This window comes from Acartia tonsa, chromosome 14, assembly GCF_053477335.1.
Source record: "Acartia tonsa isolate MP-2025a chromosome 14, ASM5347733v1, whole genome shotgun sequence".
NCBI lineage: Eukaryota > Metazoa > Arthropoda > Copepoda > Calanoida > Acartiidae > Acartia > Acartia tonsa.
The window spans coordinates 34,287,231-34,299,563 of NC_137273.1; the positions used below are offsets into that span (position 1 = coordinate 34,287,231).

General features: G+C 34.1%; 1 protein-coding gene across 3 annotated transcripts in view; it reads left to right on the forward strand.

Annotated features, from left to right (window-relative positions):
- The window catches only part of LOC145306504 (uncharacterized), a 354,771-nt gene that overhangs the window by 341,410 nt on the left and 1,028 nt on the right, over positions 1–12,333 (forward strand). Inside the window, exons 3-20 of one of the 3 annotated variants that reach the window (XM_080148640.1) lie at positions 221–273; positions 744–797; positions 1,179–1,244; positions 2,147–2,237; positions 3,181–3,273; positions 3,679–3,778; positions 4,724–4,768; positions 5,298–5,364; positions 5,802–5,872; positions 6,952–7,052; positions 7,567–7,669; positions 8,488–8,548; positions 8,792–8,838; positions 9,376–9,494; positions 10,241–10,320; positions 10,771–10,860; positions 11,441–11,543; positions 12,230–12,323. In XM_080148640.1, coding sequence (XP_080004766.1) covers positions 221–273; positions 744–797; positions 1,179–1,244; positions 2,147–2,237; positions 3,181–3,273; positions 3,679–3,778; positions 4,724–4,768; positions 5,298–5,364; positions 5,802–5,872; positions 6,952–7,052; positions 7,567–7,669; positions 8,488–8,548; positions 8,792–8,838; positions 9,376–9,494; positions 10,241–10,320; positions 10,771–10,860; positions 11,441–11,543; positions 12,230–12,323 — 1,438 coding nt within the window. Of the gene's footprint in view, positions 1–220; positions 274–743; positions 798–1,178; positions 1,245–2,146; positions 2,238–2,551; positions 2,634–2,872; positions 2,931–3,180; positions 3,274–3,678; positions 3,779–4,723; positions 4,769–5,297; positions 5,365–5,801; positions 5,873–6,951; positions 7,053–7,566; positions 7,670–8,487; positions 8,549–8,791; positions 8,839–9,375; positions 9,495–10,240; positions 10,321–10,770; positions 10,861–11,440; positions 11,544–12,229; positions 12,324–12,333 lie in introns of those variants that run through there. The other 2 variants (XM_080148643.1, XM_080148641.1) reach the window with 2 other exon arrangements.

The following is a 12,333-nucleotide window of genomic DNA, read 5'->3' on the forward strand; positions in this document are numbered from 1 at the left end:
AAATTTAAAATAAGGAAGAAAGAAGCTTTTCGTTCGTTTGTGTTTTAGTGTAGTTCAGGCTATGTTGTTAGGTTATCATGGCACCGAAAGCAAAGGCTTCCTTCAGACATACAGACATACATTTAAATGGTTGATTTCCCGCTCCCTCCCCTTCTCCTTGAGTACCCCTAGAGCCCTCTAGGGGGCGTGTTAAAGCAGATTGTTATTGGATAAAAATTATAGTAATTGAGCAGAATGTTGATGACTGGAGGAAAGATATGAACGTTGAAGATCACAGGATTGTTTATTTTAATTTTTTTTCAGGGGATATATCCCTGACTTTTGAATAGTATATTTATTTTTTATTCAGAATGTATGATAATTTATTGCCCACGCCCCTAGAGGCATCTAGGGGCAATTGAGGAGCGAGTTGAATTTGATAAAGTAAAAAATTTTTTTTTTTTTTTTTTGGGGGGGGGGGGGGTTGGGTTGGGGGCTACCACTCCTTTCCCTTTTTTAATTTAATTTTTTTTTAAAATTATTTTGGGGTAGGTAATTTTTTCTAGGGGCAATTTCTCTTTTGCGGGTGGAGGTACCCTCCCTCGTAATAGTTAATAGGATCTATCAGAAGCTACCCTGTAAAGGAGAACCTTTGGTAAAAATAAACAAACAAATAGATAGACATCCTGTTACTTTAATATAAGGATTATCGAATCCCTTGAAAATCTGTGATTCTTAGTTGTTTGAATGAACAAATAAATGATACAGGGCTCTGGAGGTTGTCTTCAGGACAGTCAGAAATGGAAAACGAATGGCAGGTAATGTTTTAGACAGAACGGTTCTGAAAAATAATGTATCGCAATTTAGAGAATTTTCCATGAGTAATAAAAAGAAAATGAAATTAATGTTTGTTTTGTTGGCCCAGGCCTTCGGCTCCTGGCAGGGATAACAAAACAAAATTGATCCTATTATTTTTCATTTTACTAACCGCGGAAAAGTGTCTATGTACTTAAGTAAACTTACTGGATTCTTATTAGCTTAGGGAAAAGAATAAATAAATTATTTGCATAAAAAAACACGCTTACTAACTGTTTTCAACAGACACACAGACGGACATTTCATATTTTAGAGTAAAATTGCTAGGTACTAAAATTCAACTGGCTGTTAAATACCCAGATGAAATAATTGTATATATTTAGCCCTGGTCGGTCAGATCTGTAAGGCAGATGGATGTTGTACTGGCGAGCCCAGTTGCTTCTTCCAAGGTTTAACATTTTCCTATAATGCTATTTTATTTACATTTACATTTAGAGGCCTCTAGGGGCACTTGAGGTTGGGTTGAAATGTCGACACACCTCATTTTCAATTTAGATTTGAAAAGAAAAAGTAAAAATGTATTTTTTATAATATATTTTGTTGAATTCTTAATGCTTTTTTTTGTTTATGTTGCTGTTTTCTATTGCAGATGCGATTGGAAGATTTTTTTCTTTGGAATATATTTCGTTATGAAGCAAGCAGCAGTAGTTACCAATTTTTAAATGTTATGGTCAAGATAAATTTATAACTAAAAATAGAAATTGCCTAAAACCCAGGGAGTAAGGGAGGGGACAATGGATCGAATATTCAATTTTTAGGAGTCTCAGACTTTGGGGACTGGCTTAAAGGGAATGTGCAAGAATTTAGCAGTTTCTGACTGAGTTTGGGGACTTGCGCATAGAATGCCCCTACTCGTTATGTATGTTTTGAATATTGCAGACGGGGAGAAGGGATAAGGGAAGTGGGGGGAAGGGAAATAAACACTCGTTGTGTTAGTTTGGAATGTAGCAGACGGGGAGAAGGGAGAAGGGAGGTGGGGGCAATGGGCAAGGGAAATAAACAGAATAAAAAGGGGCAGTCATATTCTTGCTAGCAGCTGGCCGGGTCCAATAATCTTTTAATATAAAAATCACACCAAAAAACCTCAATATATTTCATCAAAAACAAGTTGTGATTTCACTTTACATGACGCTATGGAAATCTATTATTCAATTAACAATCCCTTTATAATTTCCTACAACTTTATTGGATTAAACTGGATTCCATGCCCTTTCTTTGATAACTCTTATATTGAATTAATTGCCCATTGTCCCCTCCCTTACTCCCTGCCTAAAACCACATTTTCATTTAGACATGTCACAGTACGATACCGGTGTACCAACTAGAGTTATTAAACATTGTTTGTACCTGATGCTGCTACATGATTCTGTAGAAGATTTCAGGTAACCTGCAGGGATATTAAGGGATAAGACAATGTACCAACTAGTTATTAAACATTGTTTGTACCTGATGCTGCTACATGACTCTGGAAGATTTCAGTTAACCTGCAGGGATAATAAGGGATAAGACAATGTACCCACCAGAGTTATTAAACATTGTTTGTACCTGATGCTGCTACATGATTCTGTAGAAGATTTCAGGTAACCTGCAGGGATATTAAGGGATAAGACAATGTACCAACTAGTTATTAAACATTGTTTGTACCTGATGCTGCTACATGACTCTGGAAGATTTCAGTTAACCTGCAGGGATAATAAGGGATAAGACAATGTACCCACCAGAGTTATTAAACATTGTTTGTACCTGATGCTGCTACATGATTCTGTAGAAGATTTCAGGTAACCTGCAGGGATATTAAGGGATAAGACAATGTACCAACTAGTTATTAAACATTGTTTGTACCTGATGCTGCTACATGACTCTGGAAGATTTCAGTTAACCTGCAGGGATAATAAGGGATAAGACAATGTACCCACCAGAGTTATTAAACATTGTTTGTACCTGATGCTGCTACATGACTCTGGAAGATTTCAGTTAACCTGCAGGGATAATAAGGGATAAGACAATGTACCCACCAGAGTTATTAAACATTGTTTGTACATGATACTACTCCATGACTCTGTAGAAGATTTCAGGTAACCTGCAGGGATATTAAGGGATAAGACAATTAGTTATCAAGTTGACTGAATGAATACTACAGACCGTCGTGTAGACATTTAAACCTTTAATTAGATTACCTTTATCTGAAAATCCTAACTTTGCATGTCAATGATTTATTTCAGTTTCAGGCAAAGGCATTCCTAAATCTACTTATTGTCTATCTGACTTAGCAGAAATAGGAATCATTTTTAATGTCTTTAGTTATGATTCGTTTTTTTTAAAAAGATCCTTGGCATTTCAAGCTTTCAACTTCCTGTTTCCCGAACATTCTGACGTCAGAGAAATGAGGAAGAAAACAACCAAAGAATTTGAGGACAGGTACAATTGCAGTCTTATCGGGGATCTTAAGGAATAATCCAATAAACTATGATATAGATGAAATAATATACATATATTATATATCCCCAATGATTATAAACAAAATTTAAGATCCCTTCTATTGATTAAAACTAATGGTTGTGAAGTTTGGACAATCAACTTTTTGAATCAACTAATTAAGATTTTAATTTTAAATAAAGGTACCCATACCCAAGTTAACGAATAAAAAACATTTTAATAAAAACGTTATTTTATATAATTTATACCTAATGTTTATTATATCCTTTTTTTTCTTTATTCCTTTCTTTTTTTATGGCCACTGAACAACAGCTTTAGAACTCACTTTGTCCGGTCTTCCATCCAGCTTCCATTTAGCTCCTAAATACTTATTTTACTTACATCTAGGCTGAAAGCGTTGCCCCATTTGGACTTGCTACAGATCCTACTAAATGAGCTTGGTTACTACCTCACCTACATTCTATCTCTCACTAACAATCTCAGGAATGTAATCTTTTGTAAATAGATGATTCAATTCAATAGACTTATTACCATAGAGGTTAATCAGACACAATAAATCGTCCAACTTGTAAGGTAATTTCTACCATACAAAGATTTTTGTTGATATTAATCAATCCAATAACTCAAGTGACAATAGACTTAATACCCTAGAGGCCAATCAGACAAAATAAATCGTCAAATTTAAAAAGAATATCTAACATACAAAGATTTTGTTGATATTAATCAATCCAATAACTCAAGTGACAGTAGACTTATTACCCTAGTCAGACAATCAGACACAGTGATCCGTCCAACTTAAAAATGAATGCATGGCAGACGAACATTTTGTTTATATTAAGTCAGAGATCATTCAATCAATTCAAGTGACAATAGACTTATTACACAATAAACTCACGCCAGGCTACAATTGAATCAAGACAAAAGTAAGTGCCGAGCTCTGGGACCTATGATTGGTGAAATTACACATAAAACCATGATGATTTCAGGTAAAACCAAAATATTTCAGCGGGGTATTTTTGAGAAAATTAGATTTGGAAATTTCAAGTTCAATTTTCATCCGCTAGGAGTTGCCGCATAATCATAAGTAGAAAAGCAACTATGATTTATTTGAAATTTTGAACAACTTTGCTTTTATAAAGTTCTTCATAAAACCACTCCTGAAGGAAATTTTCAAATCTAATTTTACCCTGCTGAAATATTTTGGTTTTACCTGGAATCATCATGGTTTTATGTCTAATTTCACCATACATAGGTCCCAGAGCTCGGCACTTATTTTTGTCTTGATTCAATTGTAACCTTGCGGTAACTGTCCAACTTGAAAAAGAATAAGAAGACGAAGATTTTTTTTCATCTTTGGCTATAGACACAGAGACAGATAGACATCCTATTACTTTTGTTAAGGATTTGAATAGCATTATTAAATTGTAGAAAGCTGTTTAAGCTCGCGAAGAAGGCAATGCCCGCTTTCCATAAAGAGGTATAATTTTTTTAGGAGGGAGGGGGGGGGGGATGAGGGATTTTAAGGTTTTAGGGCGGTAATATTATCTAATGCATTTTTTTTTAATTTAAGAGGTTTCTGAGATGGGGGGAGGGGTAAATACCATTTGGTCTCCCACCCCCTTGGACGTGATAAAAAGTTGGGTCTTAAAATCCAAATCTTGCTAACGAAGTGCATGATTACGCGGCCAAACACGTCTTACAGAAAACCATCCCTTTGATTGCACGACCTTTATGTGGAAGTTCAAACTTTGCAATGGTGCATATCCTCTACACTAACAATTGATGCGCATACTCGACAAAGCAGCAGTATAAATACTTTTCCTTCTATATCTCTATCTTATAGTGGGCCCTAAAACTGTGGGGGCGTTCGGTTCGAGGCTACTAAGTACAAAACTTGACCTGATACATAACCAACGAAAAACCAACCAACCCCCATATTTTTCTTAAAAAATAAGGTGGGAAGGGTATTTTTTGCGCACATAACCGCCCAAAACTATTTATTTTAGAATGATAGAAAGTTGGCCTCCTACATCTACACCACCAAGAATTTGAAACTCTCAATTGAACACAAGAAGGAAACCCTTTTTTAATTTTGTTTTACTTTTAAAAATACTTTAGCAAATTTTTCTTTTAATAGTTGTAATTTTGATTTATTGAATTGAATTAATAAGTTTACTAAGCCACTTTTAAAATCTTGCTTATTAAGTAAAGAAAAAGAGAGCTAAAATTAAAGACTAGCTTTGTCAAATTCCAGGGACTTTAAAGGTTATGGAATTTATTGTACATCCCTAAGAATGACAAACAAAATTACTGTAGATTAAAAATATTGGTCAAAATTTTTGGACACTGCTTGTTTAAACCAACCAATTAAAAGTTATAAATATTAAAGGTACTTAATGAGATAAAGTGTTAATAAAACATAGGTTACCCCGATAATTTTTAGTCCAATGTCCCTTCCCTCCCTGGTCAAATTGTAATGAAAACAATAATAAAAGGTTGATTGATTTAACAGATTGTAGAAACCTGCCTATTCCATGCTGCTTTCCATGGATCAAATGGTTTCTATGGACTCTTTTATCAGGTGTGTTTTAATTCACTTTGTCTGTCCGTCCGTCAGTCCGTAAAGTTATGGGGGAAATGTTAATTTCTAGCTGCTATTTAGAGAAAGTCTACACGAATTTATATCTTTTGAAAAACCATTTGATCTAATATACTTAGTCCGTATGTCTGTGTCCGTAAAGCTACAAAAAAATATATATTTTAACAAAAGTTTCGTGAATTCCTATTATACGTCATTTTCTTTATTCTCTTTTTTCCCCTTTTTTATGAAAAACTGCTGTATAATTTTCTTTGTCAGTTTGTCTATATTCTATTCGTCAACATATTTTCCTGTTATCTACCAAAACTCTAGGCCAGGGTGATGAAATAATTGAGTAGCTTCCATGAAAATTGCGGGTCAGCTTGTAATGTAACAAAGGATTCTCACCTCCAATCTCCGTGTGCATCTGAATCCTAACTTCAGATAATCAGGGCTACATACATACATACATTTATCTCATATCTGTGCCTCTATCTTTATATATATCTGTTTCAGCAAGAAATAGTCATTTTCTATAATTTGGAAAATAAAATATTAAATATGTTATGTGATATAGTTTTTTTAAAAATATGCATTATAATTCCTTATTCAAATAATCTTTAAGACGACCTTTTTTCACACAAACTGGATTTCTTTTTCCGCCATTCTACAATGTGCTTTTTTCCCCTCCACATGGCTTTTTAGCAGTAGTAACGTGTATTCATTCAAACCTAAAGCAGCCAGGACTATAGCTACTCTCAGATTTTGTTAATAACTTTAAAACAGTAAGTCTTTCTTTATTAAAAAAACTTAACTTATACATTTGAATTTAAGATGTTAATTTAAATATTTTGTCTCAATTATGATCATTAATTTATGTATGTAATTTCAGGAATTTGCAACTGTTTGAATAACCTTTGATCAATAAAGATGGATTATATCGGCAGTCGGTCTGTTTTGTGTTGTTTTTTTTTATTGCAAAGCTTGTCTATAACTAGCTACCAAAACAATATCTATCTTTCTATAAATATACATTATATTTATCTGTCTCTATCTGTACATATATCAATCTATCTATCTAGTTTATGTACCTGGTGATAAAAGCTCTGCATCCTGGCAGGATGGGAAACCTCAAGGCTCACTTCTGGATGTTTGATATTGACATGCGTAGGATCTTCATGAGGTATAAGATAATATCTTCACTTTTTTGACTTAACAAAGGAGTTTGACTGTCCAAAAATCAAAATTTTAAATAAAGTACTATTTTAGTAAGACAATAAAAAAAAAGAGAATTCAATGAGGTGCTTTATCTCAATTTGCCTATCGAGCACTGAACCCCAATATGATTTAGTATGGGTAGAAATGAGGTTACTGACAGACAGACAGACACACACACTTACAGACATCCTGTTACTTTCATTTAGGGATTTATATGATTTAGTATGGGTAAAACTGCGAACAGCATGCCTGAGGAGCTTTGTAACACCACCATACCGCTACACACAGACAGACAGACAGACATACAGATAGACATCTTGTTACTTGTATATATAAGAATTTACTTGATTTAGTATGGGTAGAACTGTGAACAGCATGTCTGAGGAGCTTTGTAACATCACCATACCGTTACACACAGACAGACTAACATACAGATAGACATCTTGTTACTTGTATATATAAGAATTTACTTGATTTAGTATGGGTAGAACTGTGAATAGCATGTCTGATGACCTTTGTAACAAGACAATGTCAATGGTTTGGCCCAGAGAGTTTCTTGGGGAGAAAGAAACTTTGTTCCAGGTATACAAATATGATAATTATGTCAGATAGGGACGGAGGGGTCAATGGACTGTAAATTATACAGTGTTTTTTTATGAGAACTTTTTTGAAAGCAATTTTACCCCACTTATAGTTATCAGAATTTAATGATTAATGGCTTATTTTCTTCGTTTTTTAATGCAATTAATAGAACACTAAAAAATTATTTCAGTTTTTATTTAAAAAGTACAGTAAAATCTAAAATTCAAAACTTAGGTGTCAACGTCAAAAAATGGTTTTAGCGCATTTTTCTTACGCTCAAATATTCAACCTTTTGCAAGAATGGCTGCTAAACACTTCAAAGTTGAAATATAGAGCTAAAAATGTATACAGATACTATTAGGGACATGTACTAAAACATATCAAAGTTTGAAGGTCATATCTCAACCAGGGTGGGAGTACTGGCCCCCCAAAGTCGACTACAGAAAATCCAATTTTTTTCTTGCAAAGGGTAGAAGATTTAGGCATAAGAAAAATGCGCTAAAACCATTTTTAGATGTTGACACCTAAGTTTTGAATTTTTGATTTTACTGTAGGTACTTTTTGAATAAAAACTGAAATATTTTTTTGTTGTTCTATTAATTGCATTAAAAAACGAAGAAAATAAGCCATCAATCATTAAATTCTGATAACTATGGGGTAAAATTGCTTTCAAAAAAGTTCTCATAAAAAAAACACACTGTACTTGTAACCCAAAGTTTCATAAACACATTCTCTTATTTGTTGGCTTGAAGTTATTGGAGACGTTCATTGTCCTATCCCTTAAGATCCCTGAAAATTGATCAGCTTGTTGTTTCTAGGTGAAGAATACCGAGTGTAAATGCGGAAAACCGACAGTCAAATCGTTCTACATTTATACAGGTAATTCTCTTATAAAAGTAACAGAATGTCTGTATGTATGTCTGTCCGTAGCAATTTTAACTGCTCAACAGATGGTTCTCCTTCACAGTAAATCTACTTATGTGTAGGGAAGTTTTTTTTCTAAAACTTTTTTAAAATATTGAACATAATATTTTTCAATCATAGAATTATCATACCTATTAATTTTGTTTTTGATCGACGATGTCTATGATAATAGGGTAGTGCCACTATTTTACTATTTAGGATCTGCCCATCCATGTGATTTAAATGATCAAACACTCAAACTCAAGGTAATTTCAGGTTTTTAGTAAATAGAATGGATTATAGGATAAACGGGGATAAATTGACAGGGGAAAATTTGTCGTCAATTTAGCTTGCTAATATTGACCTTTATTTATTGGTCAGTTCGTTTAACTAGTAGAAGGGGGGGGGGGACCAAGGCAAAGAGGGTGGATGGGGAGACCCTATTTTGGCCAGCTGCGAGTATTACTTTATGAGAGTAAATGAAAATCTGGTGCAACATCAAATAAATAATAAATCGAAATCAGATAGGAAATATCGTCGGTTCGTTTGATAATGATCTAAATTTTATAAGTAAAAAAGGCTCAGGTTATAAAGTTATGTAATATTGGGTACAGGGTAGCCCCGCAGGGTTAAGGTACAGCAGGTGTAGGTTAGGGACCCTGTATGGGTTTTTCATTCTACCATTCTTATTTTAATTGATTTTGAAAATAAGAAATTTAGGGGGTTTCTGTGCTTGCTTGATACTTTAAGGAAAATCACCAAGCTTTGCTGCTACTAGAAGTATTCATCCTTGTTTAATTTAGTTTATTGAGAGATGGTACTGTGAACATCTGTGTTACCTGGAGGATTTTGGCAAGATGATGAACTTTTTGGCTCCAGCTCTCGACTCTTACAAGAGGCAGGAGGTCAACAGGTTCAACAGGTATGCAACATCTGTTGCTGTTAACCCTTATTCAAAAGTAACAGGATGTTTATGTTAAAAAACGTGATAAAAGGTGGACCAAACTGGTCATGAGGTATATGCCATCTATTGTCATAATAAGCTGTTAATAAACAATTTTTGTCTATCAAATCTCATATAAAAGTAACAGGATGTCTCTCAATCAGTTTCAAGCATAAGATCTTGTTAACAGCTGGAACAGTATGGTTCTACTTTAAAGTGTAGCGTCTAACAAGGTTCTAAATCTACAGGTATGCGCCATCTATCGTCGTAAGTTGCTGATAATAAAAAAAAGTATCTATAAATCCAATTATAAAAGTAACAGGATGTCTCTCTATCTGTTTTTGGCATAAGATCTTGCTTGCTGGGCCAATATGGTTTTTCTTTACATTGAAACTCCTTCTAATAGGTTCAACGTTGTCTTAATAATAAAAACCGAAATATTTCACCTGAAGAAAAACCTATGAATTCTTTATTAAAGTAACAGGATGTCTGTCTGTAGCTTGGGATCTTGATAACAGCTAAACCAATTGTCCTCCTTTACAGGGAAGGTTTATAACTATTATGAAGAAGGGTAAATATATATTGTACCCCCCCCCAAAAAAAAAAAAATCTAAAACTAAATTTAAAGGTAGAAATGGTCGACTTAACCCTTCCTCCCCCTATAAAAGTGCCCCAAAAGGCCTCTAGGTGTGTAGCCACTAGTTAAATGTATATACCTATTGCAGATATGCTGAGAAGCTACAGTATGCTACCATTAGAATGGATTTACACCACCTTCTCACTACAGCCAAAGAATCAAAGAAGAAGGAATTTTATTTTATTAGATTTAATCATTTTTTGTACTTCTACCCTGTTTCATACTTTCATTGTTAGGTTATTATTGTTAAATACTAGATATTTATTTGAACAGATGATTCTATAAACCTCTGACATTGGTCCTACCTGGGCTCTACAGAGTACATTACAATAAAACAATAAATACTTGAATAGTATTGTCCTTGTTTTTTTAGAAGAACAAGAATGCTAACATCCATGGATTGACAAACGGACAGAGTGAAATATAGAATATATGTCTACTAGTAATAAATCTGAGGGAGAGGAACAGAAAATAATGAGCAGCCGAAAAAAAACACTTTCCCATTCTAGAGTTACGGACTGACTGATAGACGTACAAACAAATAAAGCGTATTCTAGAGAATTGCTTTGCAACTAAAACATAGATTAATTAATATATAATATAAATATAAAAATGCACAGAAATGGCCACAGCTGAGTGAGGTGAAATCTATTGGATTCGAGTGGTCAGAATGGCCTGTACCTGGAACTTACAATCCTGCTGAAAACAAGGAATTGTTCTATTGATACTAGAGCCAAACACTAGAGGGGAAAGGGGTTAAATAACTGTATTTTCCTATCGCGATGACATTGTGCCGACTCTCAATTGGGTCTTTGAAAATCAACCAATAGTGTCGGGAGTATTAACAAAAATTCAAGTAACAGAAAACAATTTGCTAGCAGACAAAAAGGTCATCGGGAAAGGTGGGGAGGTATTTATCTGTATAGACATTCTATTTACTAATAAGTATAAAAAGTCTAGATACCCAATAATTTACTTGGGCCTATAGGAACATAGTGTAGGAAAAATCCAAGAATTTTACTAAGGGGGGGGGGGAGGGAGATAAAATATCTCAAAATAGGGAGGTAATTTTACTCTAGGATGGTTAAGGGGGTAAAATGGCACCCTGCGAATTGCTTTGAAATTGTTATCATCTTTCCTAGACCTAAATTTTTATCTAAGATTTTGTCAAGAGATACCCTCACTAAAATAAGATCATGTGGTGTATCCCCTCCTCTTAGGCTGTTTAAAAATTATGCCTTATTGCTAGTTGGATGTTTTTAAACATTTTAGAACAATCCTTAATCCCAGTGTGGACACATTGATCTGAAATTCTGTTGGGCAGACGAGTGTAAGAACAACCATGGAGTCAACGGGAAGACTGTCACCTGCGGTGGCTGCATGAAAGCCAGGTAAGTCAGCTGTCTGTCTATCTGCAAGGGCATTAAGGGATAAGACAATGGAAAATAAATTGATATTTATATGTACATTCCAAATTATTATAAACAAAACTATACCTCCTGTAGATTAAGATTATTGTTGTAAAGTTTGAACACTAATAGTTTGGAACCAAGCAAACATAATTTGTACCCTAAATTTATGAGCTAACGAATAAGATAACTTGGTTATAAAACTCTAGGCACCAGTGTCATTTACAGTAGCCCTCCTCCCCCCCCCCCCCATTGTTCTCTCTGAATTTATTTGTTTGTTAAAATCTATTTGTATTTAGGAAGGGAGGGTACTTAAAAAGTTATAATCGTGTCAAATTACCTATTCATTGGCTCGTCAACGTTAGGTACTTTTACTGAATTTTGTTTGGTCGCTTCTAAACAAGTAATTCTGCAATCTTTTCAACCAAACTTATTAATCTAGCATTACATAGGGGTAATTTTGATTATCTTCAATAGATCAGTTTATGGTGCATTGTATGGTTCAAGAAACAAATCTATGCTTCAGAATGTAGACTATTTTAAGTTAACTTTTACATTTTTCTATCCCTTTAATTAGATACCTTTTTATCTCATTTTCTTTATGTCTATCTATTCAACATTTTTATCTTATCTATCTCAATATAAATCTATCTATCATCATCTTGTAGATATTGTAACCGAGAATGTGCTCTGGTGAACCACAAGTACCACGCCGAGTTTTGTCAGAGCATCAAGTACAGTCGAAACAGGGGACAGAGAGAGGTATAATTTT